The sequence below is a fragment of the Salarias fasciatus genome, chromosome 6 (assembly GCF_902148845.1).
Source record: "Salarias fasciatus chromosome 6, fSalaFa1.1, whole genome shotgun sequence".
Taxonomy (NCBI): Eukaryota; Metazoa; Chordata; class Actinopteri; order Blenniiformes; family Blenniidae; genus Salarias; species Salarias fasciatus.
The window spans coordinates 39,958,271-39,974,140 of NC_043750.1; the positions used below are offsets into that span (position 1 = coordinate 39,958,271).

Consider the following 15,870-nt stretch of genomic DNA (forward strand, 5'->3'; position numbering starts at 1 on the left):
GGCACTGTACATATAGGTGTGTATATAGTATGTATGTATACACTCGTATATGGGTGTTTTTATATGGGTATGTGAATATATGTCTATAGTCTTCGTTGTATATAATTTCCTGTGTGGTTCATCTGGTCGACTCAACGCACTGGGACGGGACACCCTGACCCTCGCTGGAGCACTAAGTCAAGTAAGTCAAGTGTAAATAATATATTTTTACTTTTTGTTTGCTTGCTACTGATGCTGCTGCAATACCAGAATATCCCAGTTTGAGATTAATAAAGTAACTCTCTACTCTCTACTCTACTCTACTCTAGTGGAGGGGAGGAAGATGCTCTATTAACTGGATGTTAGACGAGGAAGACGCTCTATAATCTGGATGTCAGGTGGAGATTCATTTATGTGAAACCTGTGGAAAATACGATAAGTTATAAGAGCAGTTAAAAATAAAAGTGGTCAATAGTCGGTGTTTTTGGTTTCATCCTTTATTTCTGACAGAACATCACCCCATGGGGATTTACATTCACCGTATACGAAGTAGGACCTCACCAGGCGGCAGGAGAGAACGTTCAGGACACAAACAGTTAACGACCAACACCCATCCTGGTATAAAACCAAATACACATCAGAGCGGAAACTCAACATCGATCTGAGCATCGATCGACCTGCTGATAGACGACTGACAGTAAACGTCTGTAGCGCCCATCGACGAGGCGCCGCCATGAGTTTACACTCTGAACAACAAGAGGAGGAGAAAAATCAACATTTATATTCATGTTCTGCTAAATCAAAAGGTGAATTTATCTTCTTTATTTGAAAAGTTGCTAACTTAAGATAGAAATCTTCTACTGGAGGCATAGCAAACAACTTGAATAAGAAATAAAAAGTGTAAATATACAAATCACTTTACAGTATAAGAGTATAATACAGGTAAGAAATCACACATCGGAAAAGGTCAGACAGGCAGACCGGTTAAAGCTTTGTTCACTTAAAGCCGACATTACAACCCTGCGAGGTATTTTCAGCTCCAGGATGAAGAAATGATGTGAGATGAAGCCGTTTCCAGTGACGCTCAGCAGCAGGACTCTCTACTCAAGACTCATTTTTCAAACTTTGCTCTTAATTCTTTTCATTTTCAGAGGAAATAAAATGATCCCACAGCTTAGCAGAGAGCATGTACACAAACAGGTGAGGAGGAGGAATGGAGGAGGAAGAGGAAGATGAGGAGGATGATGGGTGAACTTTCAGTGCTATTAAATTCACGTTCAGGCTTCTACTCTGAACACAATAAGTTCTATTGAACAGTCCAGAAACAGGAGAACTTGGTGTTTAAAGGTGCTTTATGCTGTATTTGAATAGTGTTGAAGAGGATCCTCTGGAGCTCAGCTGAACACTGATCAACCCAGAACGACAAATGAGAAAGAACGACTCACACAAGATATTTCAAGAGTTCTGAATGGAGAGAAAAATCACAAAAAGTATCCTTGAAATGCCTGGAATTATGAGCTGCTTGTCACTTTCATCCACCAGATTCTTTCTGGTTTCTCCTGAACGTTTCTCACTACAGTGGAGTTTGAGACAACCGATTGACGAGAAAGAGAATAAAAAGTATCAAAAACACCCAAAAAGTCTCTGATGAGGTTTCTGCCGGAGCAGACGGGTGAAGATGTTTGGCTGCAGGTCGACTGCAGGTCCGCGGCGAAGCTGGAGTCGGATCATGAAAACAGGCTCCTCTGGATTTGATTGGTTCTGGATCCTTCAGCTCGTCGCCTCAGGAGGAAGTGACGTGTTCTGTGGGAACTGATCAGAGAACGTAAAAATCTACCCAACACAGTATCTATTTGTACAAATATACAAGTCTGTCTTTAGTTTTTAAGGAGGATTAAGGCGATCAGGAGGTAACGTTGTATTTCCGGGAGGCGTTATGATGTTTTTAGAGGGTTTTAAATGGTTTTGTGCTGAGAGTTTCCACTTCAGGGAATAACGGAGATATTAAAGTAGTACAATTGTTTGTGAGGAGGGGCTGATTTAACATATGAATCTTGCGACAGACGGACGGAGGCAGCTGGGCCTCCTCAGCAGCTGCTGGTGTCCAGGAGCTGCTTGGCCCCCGACGCGTCCTCGGGGTTGGCCCGGTGCGCGTCGGGCGCTTTGGCCGTCGGCTTCTGCCTGCGTTTGATCTTGAAGACGTCCCACTTCTCGGACAGCAGCCCCTTGTTGAAGACGATGGACGTGAGCCAGGAGAAGAGCAGGATGGACAGCAGCGAGATGACCATGATGGCGGTGCGGAAGGGGAAGTACTGCGTCATCTTGCCCTCGGCGTCCGGCCGGCAGCCGGGGAACTTGATGGCGGGCGGGAGGCCGATGAGGGGCTCGCCGCTCAGGATCCTCATGACGATCCCCATCAGGTAGCCCACCGTGGCGCCGTAGCCGTTGGACACCTTGAAGAAGAGGATGCAGACCAGCTGGGGGAACATGATGGTGTAGGACATGTCCACGCCCACCAGCCAGAAGACCAGGACGCTGCTGTCCAGGAAGGTGAGCGCCGTGCCGGCCACGCCCACCGCCACCACCGAGATCCGGATCACCCACTGCATCTCACGGTCCGACGCCTGGAGGATCAGATCACGCCACGTTAGAACGTGAAATGCATGGAAACTGAGCTGAAGTGAGCAGAACAGAAGCGGCTCATTGTATGGAACGTTCCCCGGAGGATGAAAGGCTCAAACACATGGCTGCTTTTACAGAGCAAACATGATAAAGCGTGGGCTTTCTGTACATTACGAGTGACTCACTGAAGTCAATGGCTGCTTTGTGGCAGTTCCAGTTGTTGGAGGATAATGCAACAATCATAAAGAATGTCGGCTGTAAATGTCCAACACCCACGTGAGGCTCTTAATGATGACGCCCATTTCAGGAATTTTGTTTTTCAGCGAATTTCTTGGCAGATTTATGAGCAGCATTAAAGACCCTCATAGTTATTTATAAATCACTCCGGTACTGCTGGAATGTTCACTTTGTAATCCTGGTAAATTCTGTTGTTGCTGATATGCAGATATTTAGAGGTTGAAACACAGATTTATGTGTGTATTTTCTCTTTTCGGTATATCTTCTTGTATTTTATCGTTTACTCATTTTACACAATGAAGAACTTCACATCAGCAATACTATTACACAGAGCTGACTCTGCCACGGGCCTCAATTTGTGGATCTACCAATCTAACTTTTAATTTAAACCCACTTTTAAGATGATTGTTTGGCCCCTCTGTCCTCACCTGCTTCCTGAAGATGTTCTTATAGATATTTGAGGAGAACAGCGACGCAGACGACAGCAGGGCCGAGTCCATGGAGGACATGACGGCAGCGGCCACCGCTCCGATGCCGATGATGGAGACGTACGGCGGCGTGAGGAACTGCAGGGCGATGGGGAGGATGGAGCCCGCCTGGTCTCGCTCGTACGGGGTGGGCAACCCGTAGCTGGTGGAGTTCCAGTCTGGGTGGAGGATGAAGGCATGTGTCAGAGAGGAGACTGGAGGCCAGGGCAGGCCGAGCCGGCAGGAGGCTTCTCCAGGAGGGAAGGTGAAGGGCGTGTACCTGTGGAAGCAGCCACTGCCCCCACCAGGATGGAGGGGATGCCCAGCACCAGGCAGAAGGCCGAGGAGGCGAAGCAGGTCACCTGAGCCTGAGTGTAGGACGAGGCGGACAGGATTCTCTGGTAGAAGGCCTGGTAGGCCAGACCGCCCAGCGCCTAGCATGACACGGTTCACACAGGAGTCAGGAAGGAGCATCTTCCTCAACCACGACACAATTCAAACTAACATGCTGGATAATCCAGGAACGGCTGTAACTGTAATCAAGGACTACTCTGACTTCTTCCCGTATTCCTTCACTCACCAGCAGCATGAAGTCGTCAAACCACTTTCCAGCCTGGTCCAGCTCCACCGTGCCGACCCAGGGGGCCTGGAAGGTCTGGTTGTAGGCCGTCAGCGAGATGTCCACAGAGTGAGGGTTGGTCAACAGGAAGGGAACACACACCCACTGTAAACACAAACACAACCACACGGCTCATCAGATTAGAGACCCAGGAGGGCGAGACTGAGGTGCAGCGCTCAGTCCTCACAGGGAGTCCCTGTTCAAGCAGTCGTCTCACCACAAGGAGTCTTTGCTCCACTTTTTCTTAAAATAAAAAAGTGACGTAGTTTTCCTAAGATTATGATGGTTGTTTTTACCAACAAACCCTTAAAATGTGAAAAAACAGTCATTTTGGAAAACTACCTGCTTAGGGTTAGGGTTAGGGTTAGGGTTAAGCCTTGTCTTTTACAGAATGGTTTCCCTTTCGGACTGACAGTGTAGGTCAATGTCGCCATCAAATAAATCCAAGAGATTACCTCTCCTGCTGCTAGTTCACATTTACAAACAGCTTTATCACTTTCATTTAAGTCTGTCAGAACACAAAGATCTGTGAGATGAAGTTTATTTCTCTATTCCTGTGTCGTTTTGAGCCTGGGCCTGATCTCTGCACCTCCTCTCGTCTTCACTGTGTCCACTTGTGTCTCTTCCTGCTGTACGTGGTTAGGGTTAGTGTGTGTTGTGTTGTGTTGTCAATGGTCTAAGCAAGTTGTTCCTGGTTCTGCTGATTCAGTCTTTTCCTCGGTGTTTCTTCGTCACGTCTGTCTTGTTCACAGCTTTATCTCCTGTACCGATCGGCTGTGTGTCTGAACGACCTACAAATAAACAGTCTGGGAGTCCAACGCGAGTCTGAATCCATATCAACAACGTTTAGCTTATCTGCTCGTCTGAATGTGAAGGAACTTCATGTCAACCAGCCAGCGGAGCTCAGAAGCTACATGGTGTCCATGCTGTCTTGTCTGTGGGTCTTTACGTCGACGGGTGAGGTGAGGCAGGTGAGTCCCAGCAGGCGGGCGCCACGCACCAGACTGATGAAGATGAGGATGAGCTGGATGACGTCGGTGTAGGCCACAGAGTAGAGCCCCCCCAGCAGGGTGTAGATGATGGCCACCACCGAGGACACGATGATGGAGTAGACGTAGGACAGGTCCAGGATCACGGCCATGGTCCCACCTGGAACAACACCCGGAGAGGTGAGGGTCCGGGCAGCGGGGGGCGCCGGCGCCGCCAGACTCACGTACTGACGGCGGCTCCTACCGGTTCATGCACGTCTGACTATCCACTCATCAGCTTCTCAGTCTCACCGCTGCTTATTAATGTTTTCGCTCTCTCACACACTCTCTCACACACACACTTACACACATACGCAAATACACACATACACATATACATGCATCCACTCTTTTTAAAGATGTACAAGGCTGGGATGTTTCCTTGTTAAACTGTTGAAGAACCAAAAAGCAAACATATGAAAACTCTACTTTTAACAGCAGATCAGCAACACACTGAATCTGCAGTCATTGGATTCAAACCTACGTTTAACGTTTACACCTTTAAAAAGCATCCCAGAGCTTTTAAAGAGCAACAAGCCAAACAGAAAAGTGATAATGATGAAATCAGAACAGAACCAAACAAAAAAGAACAGAGAACAGAAGCAGCCTATTGATTGTGACTCTGAAATGTTCCCTCTCAGTGGAGCATCGCCGTTCTAATGCTCGTCATTTTAAGCACAGAGTAAGAGTCAAAAGAAAGATAAGGAGGTCTTCAAATAGGAAAACAAAAAAAAAACAAAAAAAAAAGGAAAAGATTTAGAAGTGAATCTGAACAAGTGAATTAAAAATAAAAGGACATCTTGTTACTCAAACAAGACAAGCAAAACATCACTACCTTCACCGTCTCTTCTCCCGCATTGCCAGGGTCGGCCCAGCCGCGGCCTGCAGCCACACCACAAAAATGCCCTTAAACAGAGAAGTGTCAGATCGCCACTCAGCACCCCGCTGACCTCTGACCCCCCCACACCACCCCACTGCGTCGCCCTGACCTTTCATCCCGGGAGTTCACATTTATCAGTCATTAGAGCTTCGGGTGAGTTTTCTCCTAGTGTGTGTGTGTGTGTGTGTGTGTGTGTGTGTGTGTGTGTGTGTGTGTGTGTCTGTGTGTGTCTGTGTGTTCAGTTTGTGAATGCGGACCTGATCCGCTGGAAACCGAGGCAGCGTGCAGCATAAATCACTGCATTGTAAATAATTCCCGGGTGGTCTTCTTCTCCCAGATATAGCATCTGATCTCTGATGCTGAGCTCCGCTCTTCCCCCGCCGCGCTAAATTAAGGACCAGCAGCGGTGCAGCGGCGGTTCGGGGCCTCTGGGCTTTAACGGGCAGCACCGGCGGTGGACGGTAGCAGAACGCCCCACTCACACACACACACACACACACGCACGCCTTTCACCATGACCGTGCACTGTTGATGCTTCACGGTGACCGACACCGCAGAGCGCGCTTTAAAAAGTGAAATCTCTTAAGGACTCAGTTTACACTACCGATACACACACAAAGGGTTTCCCGGCAACAGCGGCCGGCGGGTCGAATGCTCCGCGCACTCTCTGGAGTATCAAGTGTTAGTGTGTGTGTGTGTGGGGGGGTGAGCGACGTCTGCATAGCGGTTCAGGAAACGGCGATGGGAGGTTTTACTGAGAAGTGAGGGGTCCCTCCGCTCTATATTGGTTTAATAGGTTTGGCCCAAAGCGTCCCGGGAACATTCCTGCCGCGCTGCTCGCCCTTTTGAGGAGCGTCAGCTCAGCTTTGAGCGACTCGGACGCTTTCCTCACGCTCCGATATAAGATTCTAGCTGAGCGTCCGACGCTGGGGGCCTGTCAGTTTGGTTTCCACTCAGAGAGAAGAACCCCGACCCAAACACTGATCACCTTCACAATCAACAGGCTGCTCGGTGTTTAACCTCCTGCCTCAATTAACACTGGAAAAGAAAACAGCGTTAAAAACACACACCAGAAAACATGATGGACACACACTTTTTTATCCCCTCATACACTGTGGAGCACATGCTTACACACACACACATACACACACACACACACACACAGAAACAGAAACAGCATCAATCAGATAGCGAGGCTGACACAGAAACGGCACATTAACATAAGTAAGAGTATTAATAGAAACACTGAGTCAACTCCACACTTCAAATAAAGCATCACCCTGATGATAATCCTCTTATAGTGGAGACAATGAAGCACAGCTGCAGTTATTTTTACTGGCTGTGTTTTCATTTCGTCACAGCAGAGCTGAGCTTGTGGCTTTATTGCCTCATCACTGTAAATAAAGTTATTGTATTGAATGGACTGGCTGTGCATCAGGTTACAATCCTGCAGATGGATTCAGCATCAACTCAGATTACTCTTAAAACACAAAACTAGTTCAACGTCATGTAAAAGTATTTTAGCGTGTAAATATCCAGTCAGAGCAGAGCTGAAGCTCACTGCTTCATTTCCAGCACAGAAGTCAGAACTTACTACTTTATCATGACTTTATGGACATTAATAAACCAAATTAATGTTATGAAAGAATATAGAGGAGCACTTTAGTTCATATCAAAATTATGAGACATTACATGATAAAATTTATTGAATTCACCAAAATCAAGTCACACTTATGTATTTACTGAGTGTAATACTGTGAATTCTGCTTTTCTCAAACACAAAATCAAAACAGCATTTTAATAATTCAGTTACTTTTATAGAAGAAAGACTGGTTAAATCAGTATTTTAACAGTTTCCAGGGGTGTTTATTGTTAAAACTGATTTTGTCACCGGGTTGTTTTTTTGACCTACTTCCTGTGAATGCCTGACGGCCCCGCCGCCGCCGGGCCGATGCCGGAGGAGCAGCCGAGCGCAGCTGGTTTTCTCCTCTGCTGTTATTCACACCGTGTACTCTGATCTCTGGGCGCCTGCATGATTGCATAAGTACGCGCGTGCACACATTTCAGTGCCAGTGTGAAGTAACTTACCCAGGCTGACGAGGGTGCGAGCGACCCACAGCACATCGGCCACCAGCGCCGGGAAGATGAGCGCCGTCGCCAGGACGTTCCCGTACTTCTTCTGGAACGGGTCCATCATGGTCACGTACTTGTTCTCTCTCATCGGCTTAGCGAAGAAAAAGCCACCTGCGGAGGGAGGGAGGGGTGAGCTGCACGTCCGATTCCCCAGGGGGTGAGGGTTTTGACACGGGGCTGTTTCTGACGGTCAGGAATCCAAACGGGAACGAAGGGAAGAGTGAAAGAAACGAGTGTTCCCTCCAGACAACACAACAAACACCTTCTGCAGGTCCACTTAGCCAACAATGGACACCAACACAATGGGGAGAGTTGTGTTTACTGATGGAATTCCCACTTCCTATAACGTAACAGCCGGGCCTTTCACACTCTCACCCTTTCACCCTCCACCTGTCGCAAATGTTTACGGATGAGTTTGTCAGTTTGGTGAAATCAGGAGCCGTGGATCCAAGCCTCTGGGTGAACTCATGGCTGTGCACCTGTTGCCTCGAGTTCCAATCCTAAACTGATTTCTCATGGCGCTATTTTTACCGTGAGCGACACGTTTATAGGTGTGTGGAGTCGGACGGACGGTGGCGAGGGCACTGCTGGTCAACCAGCAGGGTGAAGCCATCGTTCCAGCGTGTGCTTAAATGTGTCTGAGCTGATCGGAGCGTCAGATTCATGAGCGTTTGGTGACAGATGGGGATCTATGTGCGTGAGCACCAAGACTTCCATTAACCATGAAAGAGAAGGGCAGGAAACTGCTGGCTAGCCACTTCCATCAGCGCTGGATGGGATAAAGTTAAAGTGCGTGAAGGCGTCGGGACTCCCTCGGTAGATCCACTCACCCAAGAAGAAGGTCACGATGTACGGCACCGGCATGAGAGCCCACACTGCGCCCAGCGTCGGGTTGTATGTTGCCTCAGCGATGCCAAGAATGAAGCCTCCACCCACCCAGGTAGCTGCAGGAGACAGAAGCAGACGACAGTCTGAATCTCAAACCGATGGAGGGTCTGTCTGCTCTGGGATCAGGAACATTAGGTTAGAAGACCTTAAAAAAACCCAACAATTTCTTCCATTTCTTTTATTTTGAAGGCTTGTATATGTGTCTGAAGGGGAAGACATTGGAAGTTCCAATCTACAGTTTCTACTTCCATGTTTTACCAATAAAAAGTAGAGAGATTCAAAGTGAAAGCCAGCAGCTGCCGGCGGCTCGTACCGGTGAGAGTGAAGATGCCGACCAGCAGGTTGATGTTGCGTCCGGCCAGCAGTGTGATCTCCATGCCGTCCCCCGAGCATTTCTTCTCCTCCCTCTTGGAGCGCATGGACGCCCAGATGCCCGTGCCCAGGATGAGCAGGTAGAATCCGGCCATCACCACCAGACCCGGCACGTTGAGAGCCATCCTCAACTACTTCCTGTTCACAGACAGAGGGAAGAACGCACTGATGAGAAGAGCCAGGGAGAGAAAAGAAGAACTCAAGCGTTTGATGGAAAAAGAAGGGGCATCTGCGATGAACGGTTCTGTTTGGTGGGGATGGAGGTGAGGAGGGGCAGGAAAAAGTAGGTCAGCGGAGGAGAGGAAGTGTAGTGATGAAGGGATGAGGTGTGGAGGAGACGGAAGGGGGTCTCACCATCATACTCCTGAAAGATGGTGGACAGATGTTGACCCCAGCTTCGGCGGTTGGACGCCCTGAGTCTCGACCCCAAACATCAGGGAGTGAACACATCTCAGAGTCATGTTAGTACACACCCGCTCGCGTGTGTGTGTGGGTGTGTGTGTGTGTGTGTATAGTCACTGTTACTGTAACATCTGTCATTCAGAAACAGATTTAAATATGAGGAACAGTCTTGTATCTGCATGAAAAGATGCACCAGTGTGACGGCTGCTTCCACACATCGACATGAATGAAGTTCACGTACTGAGTCAGCTGAGTTTGGCCAGTAAAGCCAACGTGAGGGATGAAGGGAAAAAAAAGAAAGAAAGGAAACACGAGGAGACGGGGATTTTCATAGAAAGAAGCAGACGTGGCTCCCGTCCAGCGCCGTTAAAAACACAAAGCCTCGAGGAAAAAGGAATGCAGGAGACCATTTAGGATGACAAGGGGAAAAAAAGGATATGATTGTGAACGGAATGGGCTTAAAATATGGGAAGGAGGTGACTGTAAGTGTGTGTGTGAAGTCATGGGTGGGGGGGTTTGAGGGGGGTGTGGCTCAAAGCCAAAGTCAACAAATGCCTGAAAAGCTCGGTCACGTGGCTCATGTGTTTTGAAGGATGTGCAGCTCTGCACATGCCAAAGACATTAAACAGTCCAAAGCTGCAGCTTTAGGTTCCACTGCGGCTCTGAGGGGCTGAGCCGAAGCCATATAGGCTCCACGAAGCCCCCAAAACTGTAAACACAACTGTAAAACATTACAATTCGAGGGTCGATCCCAAGTCACAAAAACATGGGCAGGAAAATCAACACAGCTCAGCTGCACTGTGAAGGTTTTATAGCTCCATTACGGCCCAACAGCTGGAGTCACCAGACACACCTTCTCCCAGGGTGCATCGGGAGGTGTAAAGCTTTGATTCCCGGTCGCTCTCTGGTACAAACAGACCGGCTCAACACCTCACCTCTGCTCAGTCAGTCCAGCTCGTCAAGCGACACCATGTCTGCTTCTGTCACCGAGAAACACCAAGTCTGAAAACGTCTGCGTCTGTCTGAGTGTTTGGGCCTTTACAGTTTTCTAGATAGGCTTCATTTGCCCTCGGTTTGTTAAAATTAGATTTGCACAAGAGAAAGAAAAACCACATAAGGCCTACATGATAACGATTCCAAGAGAAAACACTAAACGTTTGTTGGGGTCTTTTTACAATGAAAACTTATTGAAAATGCTCCAACTTCACCTCCGTGGAAACAGGAAAAAAGACACTTTCTGGAAATGAAGCCCAGATCACACCACAAGGAAAACCAGAGAAAACCAGGATATTTCGATACGTCTGGGTCAGTTTAGAGCTGGCATTCACAGTAATAACAATCCACCTCAGTCCACATGAACGTCTACGTTCTCCCATTGTTAATGTTTAGAGTGTGTTGTTCTCTACAGCGTGTGTGTGTGTGTGTGTGTGGTTCCATTACAAACCAAACAGCAGCCACTAGTAGCATGACATGCTAACAACATCATTTTCAGTGTTCTTGCTGTTTGCTTGGAAACACAAAACTTTTCTGAAACGAAAACTCTAAAACGGTGCTCTTTCTCCTGAAGCGTTGTCGTGTAAACGGAGCCTAAGAAACGTCCGAGTGCGTGAGAACGTGAGCGTGAGCGGCGTGACTGGAAGGTCCAGGTAGGAAGCGACTCAGCAGCCTTTTCCAGAGGCCGTGTGTGGAGCTGTCAAAGTCTACCTCGTCCTGTCAGCACAATAAACAGCTTTGCATGTAACCGTATGTATTTCTAGCAGCCACGCTAATAAAAGCGCAGTGAGGTGATCTGTTGGTTACTCAGATTGGATTGGTTAGTGTTCATATTTCTCCTATTCAGTTCCTTCATGCTTCGTGGCTTCCATAGTTCCAGATGATTGAAGTGGGGCCCTCTCTCCTCTGTTACAGTATGCGAGATATTTCGCAGACGGGCGAGAGGCCTGGAGTCTCTCTGTGGGGATATACTGTACATACATGTCCACTGACCTATTTTGGAGTTGAAAAAAAGGAAAGAAACTCTGTCTTTGACCTTTTCTCCCTCCCGTGATGAACATCGTACACACACAGCAGGATCGTCTGCATTTACTCAGCTCTGGTCCAAACATAACAGCAGAAAGGCGTTACTGCAGCTGTTTAAATGGAATCAATCACATTTCTTACGGCTCTCCAGCCAGTAAATGCACAGACTGTTTGCAGCTTTTGAAGTCTGCAAACATGTTTTTTCCATAACTGACTCTTGTAATTGATTAAAAGTTAAAGGGAAGCTTCAGCGTGTGTGTGTGTTGAGGATGACCTCCAGCCGGTCGGTCCGGTTAGAGAAGCGGCCGCTCGCTCCAAACAGAAGAACGTCCGGGGTCACCTGGAGCCTCCTTCATTTTCTCAGAATGAATTTCTCACACGGCGTAGAGGCACTCCTCATAAATGATGCAACAGCATCCCGCCGTCCCTGCAGACAGGTCATGCTCCTATCTTTAGGCTGTGCAGCCATACATGGGCCAGTCGGGCAGCGCCAGCAGAGCCGGCCCTTCATCCCCCGCATAACCGGGCTTCACCACGCTTCAGTGAGCGCCGCTGATGTTTATTTGGTGAGGAATAGAGGAACTGTGCCAGACTGCCTCTAAGAAAAGCTGAGGCTGTGATGTGCCAAAGCATCGACAGGAAGCCAAATGCTGGACGGACCCACTCCGGGCGCTGGGGATGAGCAGTGAAACCGAGAACCAGCATCGTCCTAGAAGCAACATGAAGGTTTTGACCCGACACCCATCAGGTTTTCACCTCCGGTTCAGTGATAGACTCAGACACACAGCAGCTGATTTATATCAACGCCACCGCGTCCGCTCAGCTCCGCCCACGAGGTGGAGACCAGTCGGCCGTAAAACGTCTTCATCCGGACACGTGTCCCACCTTCTGGAGGCAAACTGGGAATACGGGGCACTCGCTCAGATCCGGCAGATAGGACGTACAGATACACAGCAAGATGGTTTCAGGAAGTCTTATCACACACACACACACACACACACACACACACACACACACACACACAGAGCTGACGATCACCAACAAGATTTTGCCTCGAAATGCCCCTTCAAGTCATTTCCTTACTCATCTGCTCCTGTACACTGCGCGGTGTTTTGTTTTTTCTGGTCATTAATCGACATTAATGTCACTGTCATTCATTCAGCTTTCATCAAGGAAACCTCAGGCGACTGTGCACCTCCACTGAAGTCAAATGAAGAAAAGCCCCAAAGAATCTGGTCAGTTATGATCAGATGAATGAATCATCTGCAGGCTTGAGTTTTAAATGATCCCACAGACACTGACTTGGGGACCAAATGTTTCATGACAGAAAATACAGAGACAATAATTCCACATTTCTTTCAGATAAATTACAGAAAGTAAAAGGCAATAACTGAATACGACATTAAGATTAACTTGATGATGGGACGCTTTGGCAGATTATGAAGATTTTATGAAACCTCTGCTTTTCTCATCATCACATTTTGACGTTGGTTGCTTTAAGATATTAAGACCAGCAGTGATGATATTCACTGTAACACTTAAGAAAAATAATATCACAGTATTTTAGCAAACAACACAAAAAATATTGACAATGACATTCATCCTTCAAATAAATCCACCAAATTCATGTAGAATTTCAAGTTCCTCTGCAATTTTGGTCAGTTTTACCCTTGAAAGCTGATTTTCAAGGGCATTATGTTCAGTATATTCACAGATGGAATTAGAATTATACTTCCTTCAGTGGGAAAACACCCTGCGGAAGGAATTTCTATTTCTCTGAACTCAGGCTGGCAGTTCAGCCTCGTTTTCTCCCTCTCCCCGTTTCTCATCGTTTGAACCAAGTTTGAGTTTTCACCGTGAAGAGTCTCTGAACTTTTCTTTCACGTCGCTGGGTTTTTAATTTGGTCCAACACAACCAAGGCTGGAGGCATCTGAGGCGGACATGAGGGAATGCTGCAGGACTCAGCTGTCCTGAGGACGGAGCCGCTCGCCGCCTGCTATTTGCTTTCATACAGGTGCAGATGCATTTCTTGGCTCAGACACAAATCTTTCTACAAATACTCCCCTCAGCGCCACCCACCCCCCCTCCTCCTCCTCCTCCTCCTCCTCACCTCTCCCTCATCTTCCTCATCTCTGTCTCAGTAACTTTCCATTCACACTGCCTCCTCTACCTCTTCTCCATCTCAACCCCCTGCAGTTTCTGAAAGCCTGGCAACACACACACACACACTGAAATAGGAGTATTACTGAATAGATCAGGAAGTAGTGAGTCTGAACAGGATCCGGTTTCAAACCAGAGAACAGCAGTAAACACCACCTCAGCCGCTCCGTGTTCGTTGAGACACGCTGGAGTAAAAACTTAGAAAACCAAAGAAACAAGGTAGCCATGTGAGGGGAAAGCAGCAGCGGGGCCATGACAGGCAGGTGAAACTGATCTGCGTGTGGAGTTCACTCCAGGTGCACACTGGGATGACTTTAATGAGGAGAGATGGGGAGAACTTCAGTGATCAGGAAAATAATGAGAGGAGGACACAGTGAGGAAACAAGGATGTAATAAATAAAATACATAAGCAGAAACAGCTGCCAAAAATTACCAACATTTCAATAAATGGAAAAAAAGCTCCTGTGGATCGACAGTATATTATACAAAATACCAATATTCAGTCATTCAGAACAGCCAACGTAAAATATAATTTAGACAGGGCTTCATTAAACAGCTCTCTTCCCTAAAGTAAGAGGCTCTTTAAAGATGAATCAACTAATGAGAGAAATGTAGAGAAAAACCTCTTCATTCTCAGAGAAAGTGTGGAGAAACATTACTGTTTATCAAAACGGAGGCTGAGGATTCAGAAAACAAAGATACGGCGCCGGAGAGCCAGTTTGGCCCTGCAGGAGGAGTAATGCCCCCCTCAGGGCTATTTCTAGGACAGGTATGCTCGCTCGCTCTCTCTCTCTCTCTCTCTCCGACCCAGTGTAACCAGGGTGAAATACCCTCCTGACAGGCTTCACATGCACACACACAGTGAGACTCACACTGAGTCAAAAAAGTGTTAAGAACTCCTCAGAATCCCAGAGCACTGATGAAGACTGAGGGCAGGAGGATTCTGGGTACGTACCTCTGAGGGGCAACAGGACGGGGCAGTTCTGAGTGATGGAGGCTACTGACAGCAGCAGGCCAGGTGATAAATTCAGTCCAGGATTCTCCTCAGAGTGGGGACGAGGCCAGGAGGCAACGGTGTGTGAGCAACACACACAAAGTATGGACAGTCTCTCACTGGAAAAACAAAAAGTCACAACCAAGTGAAGAGGAGGTGTTCAGAGCCTCAGTGTGGACGGATGGAAGTGTCTGGAACCGGCAGCTCCCCCCTGGTTTTAAAGCTCCCAGGGTGGGAGGGGTCAGACGGCGCTCAGAGCGGAGGGAAGCTGCCGCTACAGCCACCTGATAGGAGCCTGGCTGGGCGTGCAGGGCAGACCCGGCCCCCCCTCGCTCCTCGCCCGGGTACACAGGAGGATGGCTCTGAGAGGAGGCTGGAACGGGCACAGCTCTGCTGCCACTAGAGGGCAGCGCAGAGGCCACGGAGAGCAATAAAACACCCACGAGAAACAGCAAGGCAGCGGCGAAACTCGTCCGGGACACAAACCAGCGAACGACTTAACGATTTCATGGCGTTATATTTTGATATGTGTAGTTTTTGGACATTTAATTCAACCTTTTTAAACGTTAGTTTTTTTCTTCAGTCATTGAAAACACAACTTCTAATATCAGATCACAAGTTGGGACTTTGTGAGAACGTTCCAACACTGTTGTCGTGCAAACGGGGGAAAACGCAACTTTCTGGAAACACTGGGGCTCCGGTGTCCTCCAGAGTGTCCTCCAGAGTGTCCTCCAGAGTGTCCTTCAGTGTCCTCCAGTGTCCTCCAGAGTGTCCTCCAGAGTGTCTTGACTCCCAGTCCAGATCCTCCCGGTCCTGGTCATTTTAGAGTTGACAGTCACCATAACAACAGTCCAACCTGGTGTTCCATCCATATGAATGTCTGAGTTTAGAGTGTTGTTCTCGATATGATGTGTGTGTGTGTGTGTGTGTGTGTGTGTGTGTGTGTGTGTGTGTGTGTTCTTGTACATACCCAAAAGTAAGGACCAAAATTCATATTTCACCAACAGAGTGAGGACATTTTTGCAAAGTGAGGACATTTTTGCCGGTCCTCACTTTTCAAAAGGCCTTT

The 15,870-nt window shown here is 47.9% G+C and overlaps 1 protein-coding gene across 1 annotated transcript; it reads right to left on the reverse strand.

Moving 5' to 3' along the window:
• Positions 1-466: 466 nt before the first annotated feature.
• Positions 467-14,977, reverse strand: LOC115390741 (high affinity choline transporter 1-like). The gene is made up of 9 exons (XM_030094732.1): positions 14,763-14,977; positions 9,167-9,363; positions 8,796-8,909; positions 7,921-8,076; positions 4,925-5,073; positions 3,886-4,029; positions 3,586-3,739; positions 3,267-3,484; positions 467-2,603 (listed from the first exon to the last, which is right to left on the reverse strand). The coding sequence occupies exons 2-9, from the start codon at positions 9,348-9,350 to the stop codon at positions 2,067-2,069; spliced, it is 1,656 nt and encodes a 551-aa protein (XP_029950592.1). The 5' UTR covers positions 9,351-9,363; positions 14,763-14,977; the 3' UTR covers positions 467-2,066.
• Between the last annotated feature and the right edge of the window lie 893 nt (positions 14,978-15,870).

Excerpts from the sequence above, each read along its gene's own strand:
- LOC115390741 (XM_030094732.1), bottom strand. The coding sequence starts at position 9,350 with ATGGCTCTCAACGTGCCGGGTCTGGTGGTGATGGCCGGATTCTACCTG. Across the intron at positions 8,910-9,166 it reads CGGCATCTTCACTCTCACCG|CTACCTGGGTGGGTGGAGGC; the intron begins GTACGAGCCGCC and ends TGTCTCCTGCAG. Across the intron at positions 2,604-3,266 it reads AGAACATCTTCAGGAAGCAG|GCGTCGGACCGTGAGATGCA; the intron begins GTGAGGACAGAG and ends CTGATCCTCCAG.